Source organism: Lissotriton vulgaris, chromosome 12, assembly GCF_964263255.1.
Source record: "Lissotriton vulgaris chromosome 12, aLisVul1.2, whole genome shotgun sequence".
Taxonomy (NCBI): domain Eukaryota; kingdom Metazoa; phylum Chordata; class Amphibia; order Caudata; family Salamandridae; genus Lissotriton; species Lissotriton vulgaris.
Genome location: NC_141700.1, coordinates 718129841 through 718146165, shown reverse-complemented (window position 1 = coordinate 718146165; position 16325 = coordinate 718129841). Strand labels below are relative to the sequence as shown.

Sequence of the window (16325 nt, the reverse complement as noted above, 5' to 3'; positions counted from 1 at the left end):
TCCCTAGACAGCGTTACTTTGTGTCCATTATTTTATATCTTTTTCATATTTGCAAAAACTCATAACAGAAAAGAAGACTGTTCTGTTGATTGCGATGCCTGTTTTTAAGGCACCGCCACAGGAAAGTCGAAAAGCCTGCCCCATAGTATGATTTGTACTTTTACAACTCGCAATACAGCCGGCGGTCAATGCTTGGGTTTGGCGCATCGGTAGCGGCGTTGAACCTGGCGCCGCTGCACCATACTCATAATCAGGGTCTTTGTTGTTACTTCCCTCACCTCTTCACTCGTTATGGACACAGAATACCATTTATCGCATGAACAGTCTACACCAGCAAAGGCAAGTGGATGCAGGTACACTTTTCTAAACAGTTCACAGAAATGGACACATTTTATGATCATGCCACCAATTTGCAAAGCTTGTTTAATAAAGAATCTTGCAAACAAGAACAGATAATCAGTGTGCATTCATTTGTGTTCCACAATATTGTTTTTTCGGTTAGTTCTCCAATGGTGACAAGTCTGTATCAAATACATATATCACTATCTCTCAGTGAATCAGTGTTATCTATAAATTACTCAGGGACAACTGGGAAATCTCTGGTTTCTTCCTCTTTTAAGTTCTTCTAAGACAGATGTTTGGAAGATGCCAGATGTAAATTAGATCCTGTTTATAAATAAAATGACTGGATTTCTGTGAATGATTTTCTCTCGCTAAACTTGACCTATTCCAAAAACAGTCTGTTTCCATTTTTAGCTCCTGTAACAATTGAGCGCTTGAAGTGAACCCTGTCCAAAGTCCAGTGATGCTAGTACTTGGCTCATCAGAATCTGGAACAAAGTGGGATGTGGGCCAAGAGATGCAATTTACTGACTGGGAATGAGCGAGGAGTGTTCTTGTTGGTTGGTTAGTTCTAGTTATATGGAGATGCTGTTCTCAATCACTTTGGGGTTGAGGTAGTTGTACTTGACAGGCAGGGACGCGTTTCTGTTTTCAATGTCTGCCGATATCTTCGACAGTCGTTCCTGGAAGGCCTTGATGCACCGTTTGGGCTCCTCCTCAGTAAAAAGTTCATCAGGATATGTGCCTAAAGGCCTCTTTAAAATAAATATTAAAAAAAAATGTAACCTCATTAATCAAAAGTATATAGTACAAATGCTACAAAAAAAAGCAAGGAATACTGGTGTATGTTTTTTAAGTGACCATGTTGGGTTAGAAGAGCCTAAACATGGAATCAGCTCTACTTGCCTCCCTCAGCTACTTGTGTTTTTCAGTGGTTCTCATCTTTTAGCTTACTGTGGAAGAGATCACCACTGATCCCATGGGAACTCTGGGTTTGTCAAGGGTCTATCCTAGGGCCACTACTATTCTCCCTATACACCAGCTCCCTTGATGACATCTCATGTGACTGCTCTTGTTGCCTTTACACTGATTCCACAACATTATCCTTTCACACCCTGCATTCATAAATCTGACCGCGTCTCGATGAGCAGATGTTGGATAGCTCTCATGTCTTTCCTTTAACTCCACCAAAACTGAGGGTCTTTACTTTCTCTGTGCCTCCAATCTGACATCCCCGTGCCAAGATCTATAGACTTTCATTGAGACATCTCGACTTTCTCATCATAAGCCAGAAACCTTGGGGTATACTCTAACTCTTCTAATATCATGGGCACTGTAGCACACAACCAAATATTAAATGGTATTTGGACAAAATATCGAGGTATAAATATGGACTCACACAAATATCGTGGTTTTAATATCATTCTACATAAATATCATGTGTAGAAATATTGTTGACAAAAATATCCATTTGTTTAAGGTAAGAAATTAATTTTTTTATATTATTTGGGTTTGAAATAATATTTTGTATAGCTTTAATATTGTTTGTATAATTGTTGTTATTGTATTTAAATATAGTTTCAAGTTATTTATATTTTTATTTTTATTGAAAAATAATAATTTAAAGTGTCGCAGGGTATGAGGTTTGTAGGGGTACAGGGTGGGAAGTCACTAAAGTATAATTATTTAATTATCAAGTTTAATTAAACATTTCTTTGATCATTAACAATGCATATTGTGTAAATAATATTTTTAAAGGTAATTTTAGGTGCGGGTTATTGGGTTTGTAGGGGTATATGGGGGTGAAGTGGATTAAATAATAATTGATTCATTATTATTGATTTATTACTATTTAATCGTTAATTAATTATGTAAATTGTGTAATTATAATTGTGTAAGTTATATTTTAGTTGTAGGTTGTTGGCTTTGTAGATATATAGGGTGGCAAGTTAATTAAGTAATAATTATGTATTACTTTTTTATTGATAAATATGAAAATTGTGCAGTTAATATGTTTGTTAAGTTATATTTTAGGAGTGGGTTATTGGAGTTTTAGTGGGGTAGGGTGGGAAGTTATTTAAGTAATAAATAATTATTAATTCATTATTCAGTTAGGGGCCGATTACGACGCGGCCTGTAAATGTTCAGGGATGCACCATAATTTCTGCTCAGTTTACTTTCCGAATGCCTAATTATATGATGGAGGTGGTTGGAAAGTAAACTGTCATTCTGGTTGGCTTCCGATGGGCTCAAAGAGCCTGTGCGCCAGCCGGAAGCCAGCAATAGTCTCAAGGGCGGGCCTTTCCGCTCTTGAGATTACGATGCATGATTTCCAAGATGGTTTCCATGCCTGCCTGTCCGACATGGAACCATGTCGGAAAGCATATTTGGAGGCCTCCAGCAGGGCCACCTTTGGTGCATGGCTTCAAGTTGGAGGCCAAGGTGGCACCTATGGTGCCCTTCTATTGATCCCTGCACGGGGTGCAGGGATGAACTGCACCTCCCTTTCCTCAATGGAAGCTTGGGTTATGGCCAATAGAAGCTTGGGTTTTGCCCGGGTTACAGCCATAACTCAAGCTCCCATTGAGAAAAGGAAGAATGAGACCGAACAGTGTTCAGTTGCATGAAAATGAGTCAGTCGGGACCGCCGAACTGGTGTCGGTCGGTCCCAGGCCAGAGTCGGTGGCGGGCAGAAGCAATTCTGCTCGACATCAAAATAAGCCCCTATGTGGTAATTATCATTTTTTACTGAATATTTTAGTTGTCTTAAAATGTGTTATTTTAGATATGTTAAAGTTGGTCTGCTATGTAAAGTGTGAAAAGGTAATGAAATAATTCAAAAACCGTTTTATATTAATTATTTAAAACATGTATCAATATTTAAAATGTGTAATTATTTGTATGTATATATTACATTTTATGTTAATAGTTTTATAATGTTATTGAATTAATATGAGTATTAAAATATTGCATGTGTTTGAAGTGAAGTACTTTTCAAAATGTTGCGCAGACTGGTAGGAGTAGAAAATTAGGCCCCTCCAGAGTCCAAAGCTTTTCATGTTTATATATATATATAACTCCGTGTCCAGCTCAGAATTCAGCTCTAACATGGAGAGCGAACCAGAAAACGAAGGCAGAACGGACCCAGCATTGGGGTTTACAAGGCTCACTGCGGCAGAGGAGGTGGATTGTCTGTGCCAGGACCGCAAGGACACTCTGCGGTCAAGTCGATCAAATCGAACACCAGGCGCAACTACAGGAGGAGCCAACGCCGCAAAAGGTGCAGGAGCCGTAAAAGCACAAGCCAAGGGACCCCCGAGAGGCAGATGGAATCGCCCGAAACCACGCAATCAGGCGCAATCGAAAGCCCCAGCTCAGTGATTAACCTCACAACAACAAAATTGACAAGGCAAGAGGAGGCGGTCCTTGCTTTGGGACTTTCATACTGTCCGCCAAACAATTTCAATTATGCAGATGCACGTATGGACACATATAGATTCATTCGCAAACTAAAATTAAGTAAATTTCACTGCCTTCACTCCAGAAAACAAACTCCTGTTATAATTAGCAGTCCGACCTTGCTAACTGTGGGAGACCAGGACGATCTGAATGTAATTTGGTCCCTCCAGAATGAATCTACTGGTAACGATGGGGGGAGTTGCAACATGGAGCGTACAAATGCAGCTGCAGGTTTGACTCCGTTCAAGCCTAAATCAACGTTCCAGCCCATCATGCTCCATGATAATATTGACGTTTATCATGATTTGGTGACCAAGGAATTAAAACAACTGTATGTGGCCACCAACAAAAAGCATAATATTATGAATAAACGCAATTGGAGCTACATCAAACTGGTAGAAAAACTCAATGCGGATAACAATATTTTGGTGCGCCAAGCGGACAAAGGGGGCAATGTTGTCCTGTGGCCCAGGAATTTATATCTGCAGGAGGCAGAAAAACAGCTAAATGATCTTGCATGTTACAGGAAAAGCAATTGGCCAACATTAAAAGCAACTTGGGGGGACCAGGTGGCCAAGCTACAGGCATGGAGGAGTGCAGGTATCATTACGGAAGAAGAGTTCCGTTTTATGAGAAAGGAACATCCTGTGGTCCCTTCTTTCTATTTAATTCCGAAAGTCCACAAAGACAGCAGCATGCCCCCTGGACGCCCCATAATCTCCGCAATTGATAGCTCCCTGGAGAATGTATCTAAATACATAGACTTCTTTTTACAGGATTGGGTGAAGGGATTGAATTCATATGTGCAGGACTCGACAGATTTTATTCGCAAGACTGAAAAATTGGTTTGGGGCCCTGACCTCTTACTCATGACTCTGGATGTATCCTCGTTATACACCTCCATTTCCCATCGAGACGGTCTGAAGGCCATAGAACACTTCCTCAACAAACGCCCCATACATTATGGGGTGCACAATAGGATGCTGATTTCCATGGTCCAAATGTGTTTGGAGCAGAATTTTTTTCTGTTTAACAACCAGATTTATCATCAAATCAGGGGTGTCGCCATGGGGGCCTGTTTCTCTCCTAGCTACGCATGTTTGCACATGGGGCTATGGGAGGAACAGGTCCTGGCGGGTGATCTGCTTAACACCATGGAACAGCACGTGGTCACCTATTTACGATATATTGATGACCTTTTTTTCGTATGGAGGGGGACAGAGGAGTCAGCAAGACATTTTGTGGAAAGGCTGAATGTGAATAATTTGAACCTGCATTTTACATCTTGTATTGATGCTAAAAAAGTTTGTTTTTTAGACATGGAAATATATGTCAGTGAAAATCGCATGCAAACTAGGCTCTACAGGAAGCCGACGGCTGGCAATACCATCTTGCACGCAGCCAGCCACCATCCCGGCCATCTGATACGCAGCATTCCCTATGGGGAAATGTTGCGCATTAGACGCATATGTAGTAGCGAGGAGGAGTGTAATATAGCTCAAGAGGCTTGTAAAATCAGATTCCTAGCAAGGGGGTATTCTAAATCCTTGGTTGAGTCCGCTCAAAAGAGGACGCAACAGATATCCCGGGAATCCGCCCTGATCCCTAGAAACAGAGAGGAAGAAACCGCTGTGGGGGGAGGGGTGAATAGCCCTCGCATGATTATGACATACAGCAGGCAGCATTCAGCTCTAAGAAAGATATTTTGCGGTAACTGGAATCTCATATTGGGAGATCCGATTATTGGCAACAGAGTATCACAAAAGCCACTCCTCACCTTCAGAAAGTCCAAATCGATGGCTAATGCTTTGGTCCAGAATGCCTTGGAACCCCAGATGTCTTCGACATGGAAGGCTTTAGGAGGGGGTTTCAAAAAGTGCATCCTATGTAAGGCGTGCAAATATGGGATCAACAAATCTTCTTATGTTGTCCCATTCTCCAGTACCCCTAGGAGAATCACCAAACGCCTTACTTGCAAGACAGATTACGCGGTATATGTGCTGGAGTGCACGTGTGGCTTGAGGTACGTGGGTAGTACCCGCTTGCCGGTCCACAAACGTGTACTTCAGCACATCAGAGCTATTTCTAACAAAGACCAGGCCTACCCTGTTGCTAGGCATTTTGAACAGCACCATAGCTCTAATCCTATGCATCTGTCGTATTTTGTTTTGGATGCAGTCTGGCCCATGAAGAGAGGGGGTGACCGTGAGGCGAAATTGCGCCTACTGGAAACCCGGTACATCCTAGAACTTGATAGTAAGCAGCCACAGGGTCTAAATGCAACGGAAGATCTTTACACCTGTTTATAAAGTCATGACAGGCATTTTGCACTTGCTTTCTCTTCTGCGCTTACAATTATTCTAAGATATGTCAGCCATTCATTATGTGTTTTTTTGGAAATTGCCGCATGGGTACATGGTCTTTTTAATTTTACAACACTGTTGTTGCTGCATGTTAAAACATCTAAAGCCTCCACATTTTCTGTGTTAAGAACTTTTCCATATACGGGAGGATTGGTCCTTGGAGTTTAACCAAGGGTTCAACACAACATGTGTTTTTTTGAATAAGTTATGATTTCTTTTTCATATATCTATTTGAGCACTAGCACGAGCACTTTATGTATTTTTTGTTACTTAGCACTTTTCTTAGCCTATGCCAGTAAGTGAGGTACTATATCAGGACGCAAATTCACGAGATTCTGTGCCCACTGGGGCTTAATTTTTCTCATCAAGTGCCTTGTACATTTGGAGGTTGAGCGTTTTGTGTATTTGAACATCTGATTGCAATGAATCCATGTTTGATTTATGTGGGTTTATGTTCACGACACGATTAACTTGTATTTATACAGTTATTTACAACATTCTTTGTGGTTTTTAAAGTGTAAACATATATTTATATTTTATATATTAAGCCACTTGTACTTTTAGCAGGGTATGTGTATGAATTAGACATAGATCTGCTAGCACTTGAAAAGGAAGTATTTCTTCTATGTTGCTGATTCTTGGGTAACGATTTGCGCGCGCACTTGCACTTTAAATGTTTGGCATTGGCTGTAGGCAACTGGCCATGTGATCAAGCTGTAAAGGCGAAACGCGTTATGGCGGCGGCAGGCTTGCTGAAATAAACACGAAGGATTGAGCACTACAATTTGGGTCCGTTCTTTCGTCAGCGTGAGTGTGGGGCTGGGGCTGCTGCCTTAGCCGGTGACGAACTTTCGTTCATATATATATATATATATATTTTAATAACATTAAAAGAAATAAAATATTATAATACAAATTCAAATAGTTTTACATTATATTTGTGCGGATAAACCTACACACACACATGTGTTTGTTTAACCCTATCCATGCTGATGACGGAACCGCTTCGTCATCAGCCGCGGTGGCGCTTAGCTGATGACGGAGCTGTTCCGTCATGGCCCGGCCGCCGCGCCTGCACGGCGCGTTCTATTGAGCGGGGGGGGGGGCCATGACGGAACCGCTCCGTCATGAGCACAGCTCAACCGCGGCTGGTGATGGATCGGTTCCGTTACCAGCATGCGCCCGCCGAGCGGCCGCCCCGCCCCCTTAGCACTGCGGCGGAATAGCCGCCGCAGTGAAGGGGTTAAATAAGTCCATATTTATGATGAAATAATATATTTATTGTACATTATATTACTGTTAAATGTTAATATTTTTTATGTTTACTATTTTTAACTATATATTAGAAATCAATATTTTTTATATATCTTTCGATATTAGTGTGAAACGATATTTTTCTATTTACTATTATATGTATAGGAAAACCATATTGTTGAGCTCAATATATTTGGCTCGATATTTCTGTAGCACAATATTTCTGTCTTTGATATTGTGTCAATGAATCATATTAACTATAACAAAAATAACCATGTCTAATTTTTTACACCACCAAAACAAATTAATTCAGTAATAGTTTGTAAATTAGATTTCCTTCTCAATAGCCACCCTCATATCTTTTCTCCTCACTAGTCAGGGTTCGGAACTGTGCTTGCAAAACCTTACTCAACCTGCCAAAACACAAGCCGATCACTTCCTTTAGCACAAAGATCGGTAGCTCCTGCTGAAATGTCGACCCTTTAGAAATCCTTGACAATCATCTAAAGTGGGCACAGTACTTCTAGTACTACTAGATTCCGATTGCACCATTCTAGTCCCCATCACTTCAATTCACAGTTTTCAAAGAATGCCCCACACTCAATGTTTCCAAAATCACTCTGAAATGCCACCTCAGGAGTCTGTATTAAAAGAACAATTAAAGAAGCACACCATGCCAAAATTGTAAATCAGTCTACCTACTTACTTACTATACCAAATATAATTGTATTATTGTTTGTATGTTGCATTCTCTGTCACAAAAACAGATGTTTGGTTCTAAGTGTGAATCACCTCTCTGGTTTATTCCATCAAACTGAATTATCTATGTAACAATCCACTTTACAGAAGACAGTGTATGACAAAATGTAATGGCAGTTATTCCTAAGTAAATAAGTCACAAGAAGATACTGTTTACCCATAACTTTGGAATCCTAACATGTACAAGGAGAGAATGGATGCTTACCATGTCGCCTGGCTCCTTACTAAGGACCCTGACAGCCACCATTAAGCTGGTGGTAGTGCCCACATCGGGTAAGATCTCGAGGACACTTTCCAGGGTTGCTGTGCCTTTGGTCTTGGGAGGAGGTTGCCGTAATGCGCCTGGACTGTTCGGCATCCAGATGAAATCGTACTACAGTGGCACATTCCCAAAAACAAGAAAAAGCAACAGTTGAAGGTTGCAATTATTTTAATTAGGTACCCTTCTATAGTACCATCAGACCCAGGGTTATCAGAGTGCCATATAAAACATATGCTATATCAACAAATATCATTGTTAGACAAAAACAGGTTTTCAGGGCAGAAAACCCGTGTTTTCTAGGTATCATATCACCATTGGAAAGAAGGTTGGAAAAGTATGTTTTTCAGTGAGAATGTTTGCTAGAGTTTATATACAAGGAATTATCACAGACCCGGGGTTATTTTCAAAATAAGATGAACTTTACGTCTCACACTTGAGGAATCCTTTCTCAGGTGGAAGTGTACCATCTATAAAAACATTGCCTAGTTACAAGGGTGCACAGCACCGGTGCAATGGCCTAGCATGAGTAAAAGGTGCACATTATTGAAGAAATTGTGAACCTCCCCATCCAGAGCAATACTGTCTGGTAACCCTCTAGACCTCGGAGTTCAACTTCTAGGGATCACAAACTCATATTGTGCTCTACTGATCCCCTTATACTGATGTATGTATGGATGTATGTGTTATTTATATCGCCCACCCAGTCTTGAGATAGTAAAGTACAGATACCCTCCCATTGCTTCTTCTCATGAACACCTTTATAAGATGTATATGATACTGATGGGTTTTCTAGACGCTTACATTCCCTTGGTTATTATTCCCCACCACCTATAGTACTAGAAGCATATTCACAATTACCTGCCCACCGTTGACAGCAGCATGCTGAGCGGAACTTGTGAAAATCACCATAGTCAGATACTGGATCAATTCAGCGCGGGTCTGTAGAGAAGATGGCACTCCTGAAAGAATGCCAGAAAAAAAATATGAAGGCATGCAGCACATTTAACTCTGTTAGATTATGAGCCTCATTGGCCAACAGTAGACATGTCTATAGTTGTGTGGTTGAACTGATATGTCTGTGGGGTATTACATTTTGGAAAAGTTTCTCGAATTTTGAATAGGGAGCTACAATCTAATGACATTGCTGAAAGTGCTTTCTAAGTTTAGTACATTGAAAAATAGTATAGAATTAAGAGATAAAATTGAGTTTTGAAACCAAAATTTACAGTTTAATAGCATTAAAAAAATGAACTACATACAGAAAAGGAATTCCAAACCGGGTTTCAAAACCTTTTGTTTCTAAACTTTGGATGGCACTTTCAAGCATGAAACTTCTTAAAACATTTGATTTCAAAGTCTGTCTCAATCTTTTGTGGTTTGGGTATCAACCCTTAATCAGTGAGAAGAATATGAATGGGAGGATGAACAAAAACACTTGACAGCAAGGTCAAGCAATCATACCCGAAGATTTTCTCTCTAGGAAGCCTTCTTTGAAGATCTCCTTCACCCATGCTTGAAGCTCTTGGTCTTTCTGGATGCTCTCGTCACCTTTATAGTAGCAGTCCACAATATCAGACACGTAGCTAAGAGCAAGAGAAAATGGAGTAGCGTCAATGGTTCAAAGACGACATGGAACACTTCCAAATCAAGAGAGATCAAGCTCTACCTCTTACTACAAAGTGTTGTTCATCTAATTCTTATTTAGGATGTGTTTTTAAGTCAACTGTATGACAATAGTTTGGCATGTATCTCCTACAGAGATTGATGCCTGCTAGGGTCAGCAGACAACCATGTCTGACCGCCTTTACATAAATTAATTGTTTTAATGGTATCTGTTTTCCTCGAAGGAAACATGACTGCAGTTCAAAGTAAAGTTTTTTTTTAGTTTAAAAGTTAGTAGTGGTTCCCACTGAACCCTGCTTATTCCAGAACTAGCTTTATTTTACATTCACAAAGGGGAGTGGGTGCCTGCGGCCCTCCTTTCCTTTTGTGAATGGCTTACCACCTCAAGTCGGAAGTCAGTCATTTTTCAATGTTTTGCAACGAGAATTGAGTCATCTCATACTAGTTTGGAATTTAAGAGAAACACCTGCAACACACACTTTTCAAACAGTGAATAAGTATGGGTTCATGATACCATTTTAGGAGTCAGTAATAGTTGACTAACTCCTAAAATGTGACTGAACTCAGGTTCAGAGTTTTGCGATTGTGAAATAAGTTTTTACATCTTGCCCCAAATTCCCCTGTGGTGTACACACACTCATCACACCTCTACTCTATATAGCAGTGTTAATATGGCTTCTTTACATGTATACTTGATCAAGAGCAGACACTTAGGGCCATATGTACTAAGCCATTTTGAATTTTCTTTAGGTGCAATGCACTATTTCAGGCACTGAGGAAATGCAAAATCGTATTATGGGATGTACGAAAGGCATTTTCAATAGCACATTTTGAAATTGGTAACCGCAAATTGGTGTTACCAAATAGTGAATCACTAATACTATATACAAAGGATTTCCTAATTGCGATTATTCTCATAATAGCCATTTAGGAAATGCAACTAACATTAATCTGTATCAGATGGTAACAAGGTGAAGACCACAAAACGTTACCCAAAATGCGTGTGGCTCTCTCAGAATGGCAAGTCTGTAAGTCTTGGCAAGGAAGATGAGGATTTTGGCTGGTAGGCAGAGAAGGGGGAGGAGACATGAGAGGGTATTTAGGGTGAGGATTGCCCTGTTTGAGCAGACAGAAGAAGAGATTTATGGAAGTATAGACTGAGTAGTGAGGTAATTTTGGAGTTCATTCCTGAGGTACATCCTTAGCCACAACCTCTAACAGGTAGAAGCAATGCAATCCCACCAAATGTGCAGGTAAAATGTTGTTTACACACTTTAGCTTCTGGTAGTTACCGGGGATTTATAGCAGGGGGTGTCACAAAGTGCATATTCTGGGTTCTTTCACAGGTTTCTGGACATCATGGCTGGCAAAGTGAACCAATATGTTTTTTTTCCCAAAGATATACAACACACAACTAATGTTTTCTCGGATAGCACAGTTTCCAAACATTGTTGATGTGTTGATAGCACACATATTGCAATTTGTTCCCCCATCTGCAAATGAATGTATTATTAGAAACCGGAAAAGCACCCATTCAAACAAGGTACAGGTAGTGTGTGATGCCTCATGCATCATAACTGACCTTGTAGACTGATTCCTAGGCAGCACACATGACTCCTGTATGTTCTACCATAGTGGAATAAATAACTGTATCAGTGTGAACTTGGCGCTGGTTATTTACTTGGTAAGAGGATTACAAACTCATTTTATACAGTGTTCAAAAATATGTTTATCAAACAATCTAATTATTTCTCTTTCTCATACTACTTAAGGAGACAGTGCATATGCCTTGCGCCCTTGGATACTAACATCATACTGGCATTTAAGAGCCAGAAATGAAACAGGGCACCTAATACCATGCAACCAATACCAGAACAGACTCTTGGAATTCTCAAATAACATTTTAGATGTCTACACAGGACTGGTGGAGCACGACTCTAAGGAACAGAGGCCTGTTGCATAAACATGGACACATGTGCCATTCCACACAACATAACGAGGAGGAAGGTTCTTCACAACGTCAACATAGAGCCAGAATCTGACTCAGATGACAAGCTACTACCACTACAGAATAAGCAGGACAGGGTACATACGGCAGAGGGTCGAACACGACATACAGAGATCATAAACAACCATTTTTACAGTATGAATCATGACAACATCTACGAAATAGCCAATACACATGATGGTAATGTTTTATGCATTACTGAAAGATAACTTTTCATTCAGGGTGTAACAATGTATCATCAACTATACCCTTCTAGGATGTCATTGTTTAAACAAAGTAAAAAGTTTGAAAGCACAAGCATAACAAACTAGTATCAGACATCTGAGCATATAAATAAGTCAATGTTTATGACCTCTGGTGTTGGCCGCCATCTTTGCAGGACTTGACTGTGGAATTGGGGGACATAGTTGCTGCAATGTGTGTTGGTGTGTTCACCTTGTACAGTATCCATCTGGCACAAATTTGCCACAGAGGCTACAGCAGCCTTCACTTTCAAGTGCTGATAAAAATGTTAGGGGCAAACAGGTTATGTGCCTGAATGTTCTCCAGAGTTGTTGTCATTTGGACCAGCCCACGAGCTACATCTTGACAGCAGTGTCCCATGTCATTTTGGGTGTTCACAGTTCTCCTGGGAAGAGTGTTGGTGGCTACTCCCAATCAATTGATTGATTTTGTAAAAGTGTCACAGTGTACAATGTGCTGCTTGAGCCTGTGGCTTTGCATACATTACTCTTAATCCACGGCTGCAAACCAACACTCTTCAACTTTCTGCAATTGCAGCATTGAATGTCAAATGCTTTGCTGATGCCTATTCAATTTTTTAACTGTTTCGCTTGTGGGTGCTGTATTGTGGTGATTGATTTCTCAAGGAAAACCAAACAACTGAAAACTGTCTGACATGTCAGAAACATTACCACTGTGAACTGTTTGTAGCTGGAGTCTAGGTTGTCTCTGTGTCCTGTGCACAGAAGAATTTGTGCTCCTGCCTTGTGTTTGCTCCTCATCACCTTTCTCAAAGTCTGCTCTCATAGTAGTTGGAGTTATGGGCATGGGAGTAGCAATTGTGTTGTACTCAATTTCCACTTGTGTGCCAATTGCTTTATCTGGCTCAATGGCTTCAGACATGTCCTGGGTGTGATCTGTGGAAATGTATGTATATAGTTATTGTACATAAACAGTTACTAAGATTGCATGATATTGTTGAGAATGTGTTTTATGTGTTTTTGACATTAAGAATATATATAGATATGTGTAGTTTATTCCTCAACACACTGTACCCCACATCACTTAGTTGTACTTCAACTTCCATATTACATTTCTAAATTACAGCACACACCTACTTGGAGTTTTGGTAGCTAAGATGTTGTACTTAAAGACTAACAAACAATATGTTATGGACAAATGTATACAAGCAGATTATTTACCTTGACTGGAGCCTGCAGGATTGGTGCTGTCAATGTATGACACTCCAACAACACTTTCAGATTCAAGTGTCCCACTAATAAGTTATTCTATTGGAGTGGGAGGAGGATGTTTGGAGGGACAACCATCCATGTCTCAAGCCTCAGTCATCCAGATAGCCAGCTTCTCTTTGGTACTGAAACTTAGGTCATTCCAGCATTTCCTGAATTCAAGCATGGTCCTCTTGGTGACAGGAGGCTGCTCCAGATTTTGGTTTTCTAGGTGTCAGGTACAGAAAAGAATGCTTTGCCAAACAGCTAGTTCATAGGTGCCACACATTCTTCAGTCATTAGCTCCTGCTCCTTATCAGAGAAAGTGTATTTTGGCTTCCTTCTGCCAAGGTCCTTATCCCCATCATCCTTAGACATAGTGTTGTAGGGAAATGTGAATGTCAATGCCAATAGTCACACAGGAACACACCTTCCCCCCAACACCTTTCTAGGCTTCTGGGTTTTGACCACACCCTGCATTTCTAAATTTCCCAATTCTTACATCATCATTCTGCATCCAAAATGTGACTTTTCCTAATTGATATTGCAAATTTGACAGAATAGCTAATAACAAAATACTCTCCTTTATACATCTCATTTTGCGATTTCCAAATACCAGTTTCTACCAAAAAGCTTTTTGGAGATCACAAACAGTAACTTTTTTCGTACATATAGCCCTTATTCTCTAGATTAGATTTCAATTTGTTCAAACTTTCTTGAATGTACTCGTATTATAGATGGGTAAGAAGTTCAATCTCTGGTCAAGCTGCATTCTCCAAATTACCCTCCTATTCAACCTCGATACAGGGGGCGGATGGCAGTGAGGAGTTCAAAGGAGCCCAGAATAAAAGGCCAATCCGGATAGATTTAAACTTCAAATTGAGCATAAGGAGAACAGGTACACCACAGGACTGATAAAATGCTACCACCTTAACCACCAGCTCAAAGTGGCCCTATTCAAATTCCAACCTTCGCATTTCCCATTCACCATTGTATTCCACTTGCTACATTCTGTCATCGTTATACACAATAAGAGCCTACGGACATTCCATCCATTACTTCAATTTGTTGCACAATCTCTAGATACTACTCTGGGTGTGACCCAGCCTTCTTTCCATCTCACTTGCACAAGTTGTTTAACACCTTGGCTGCCGAGCATTTTCCCCTCCTGTGCTGAAAATGCTTGAATTCCATTGTTCATGACAAGGTCAGCTCGTCATGAGCACACGAGCGCATCAGCACCGTGCCTCATGACGAGCTGAGCTCGTCATGAGCATGGAAAGGGTTAAGAGCACTGGGCACAAACCCACTAGTTGGTTCAGAAATCAACAGAAGATTTAAACTCCAAGTTTGTATTGCAGTATGGGCTACTTCTTAGGTCCCCAGTCTGCAGCCAGCAGACAAAGGGACTGTGTTAGACCTGGCACCTTGGCGTGAGTCTCCCTTCCACTTTTTGCTGATGTGCCTCCGATGTTTTGCTGGTTTTCCGATACTCAGGGCACTGCGCCACGGCTGACCCGTGCCGCAGTGCAAGTGCTCCCTACAGTAAATTGTACATGCGATTGGTATCCATGATTGGTTCATTGGATTTACTGTCAGTCCCTAGTAAAGTGCACTAGGAGTGCCGGGGCTTGTAGATGCCAATACTGCTGGTGGGCCTGCAGCGCTGGTTGTGCCACCCACCGAAGCAGCCGTAAAGATGTGTCTGGGAACTGCGACCGCAGAACCCGCGTGCGGTCTCGTACTGTCACGCTAGCTGGGCAAGTGCACCCACTTGCCAGCCCCTGAACCTTCCCTTGACTACATATTAGTCACCCCTATGGTAGGCCTGCGGGCAGGGTGCGTTGTAGGTGTAAGGTAGGACAAGCCTGATGTGTGTGGCATGTCCTAGTAGTGACTTACAACCAAAACCGTATTTCACTATTGAAGGCTACCTGCTCCATTAGGCCAGACTGAGCTGCTGGAATTATTACACCCTATAATCCCAACAGGCTCAAGGAGCATGGTAGCGCGTCATGTTTAGTATGCCTGAACTCAGGATGATAAAATATTTCTTGTAGTCAAGTTTATTTTAGGATCCTGGGTTTGCAAACGCTACTTTTAGAAAGTTAGTGTTTGCTTGCCTAACCATTTCAGCCCGCCTCTGCTGGTATGTGTATCTGACTGTCTGGGACGTGTGAGTGACAGGGCTGGGGGAATGACAGGTGGTGAACGCGCAGATTACACCTTAGTGGGAGGTAGGAGTGGCTCTTGACTCTGGATCTTGCTGTGCTCTGCCACCACAATGCTGGCTACACCCTCCTGGGGAGCGACTGATGGCTCAGCCGACACCAGTCCCAGGAAGGGCGAAGCCCCCATCAACAAGGTACTCTGGCGGCCCCTGTCCGCACAATGCTGGCTCCACCTCCTGTGGGGCGTCTGATGCGCCGGCCCCTCACTCTGAAAGCAGAAGCCGGAGTACACCCACCGGGGTCCTCAAGGACTGAAAGTGGCTATGCAAAGGCCCCCCTGGCCTGCGAGAACAAAAGAAATGCCCTATAAAAGAAGGAGCCCTGCTCCTTGAGAATTAGATCCGGTTTGGGCTACAGAAGGAACTCTGCCCGACGAGAAGGACCGTGAAGGACAAGGAAGGGTGCTGTCTCTTGCCTGTGTCTGGTGCCTTGCTGCCGAAGGAGAGGAGAAAGGAAAGACTACGAGAAGACTTTTGCTTTACAAGACTTTGTGCCAAACTCTGCTGAGAGATCTCCAAGGGCTTGCTGTGAACTTGCCCCCTGACCAGCGCCCCAGGACCAGTGGGCGCTACA

General features: G+C 41.6%; 1 protein-coding gene across 1 annotated transcript in view; it reads right to left on the bottom strand.

Annotated features, from left to right (window-relative positions):
* Positions 1 to 407: 407 nt before the first annotated feature.
* The window catches only part of LOC147678110 (hydroperoxide isomerase ALOXE3-like), a 147176-nt gene continuing 131258 nt past the window's right edge, over positions 408 to 16325 (bottom strand). The window contains exons 11-14 of the mRNA XM_086945971.1: positions 9901 to 10022; positions 9298 to 9398; positions 8383 to 8550; positions 408 to 1097 (exon numbers count right to left, since the gene is read on the bottom strand). Of these exons, the coding sequence (XP_086802097.1) occupies positions 918 to 1097; positions 8383 to 8550; positions 9298 to 9398; positions 9901 to 10022 (571 nt within the window). The 3' untranslated portion in view covers positions 408 to 917. The remainder of the gene's footprint in view (positions 1098 to 8382; positions 8551 to 9297; positions 9399 to 9900; positions 10023 to 16325) is intronic.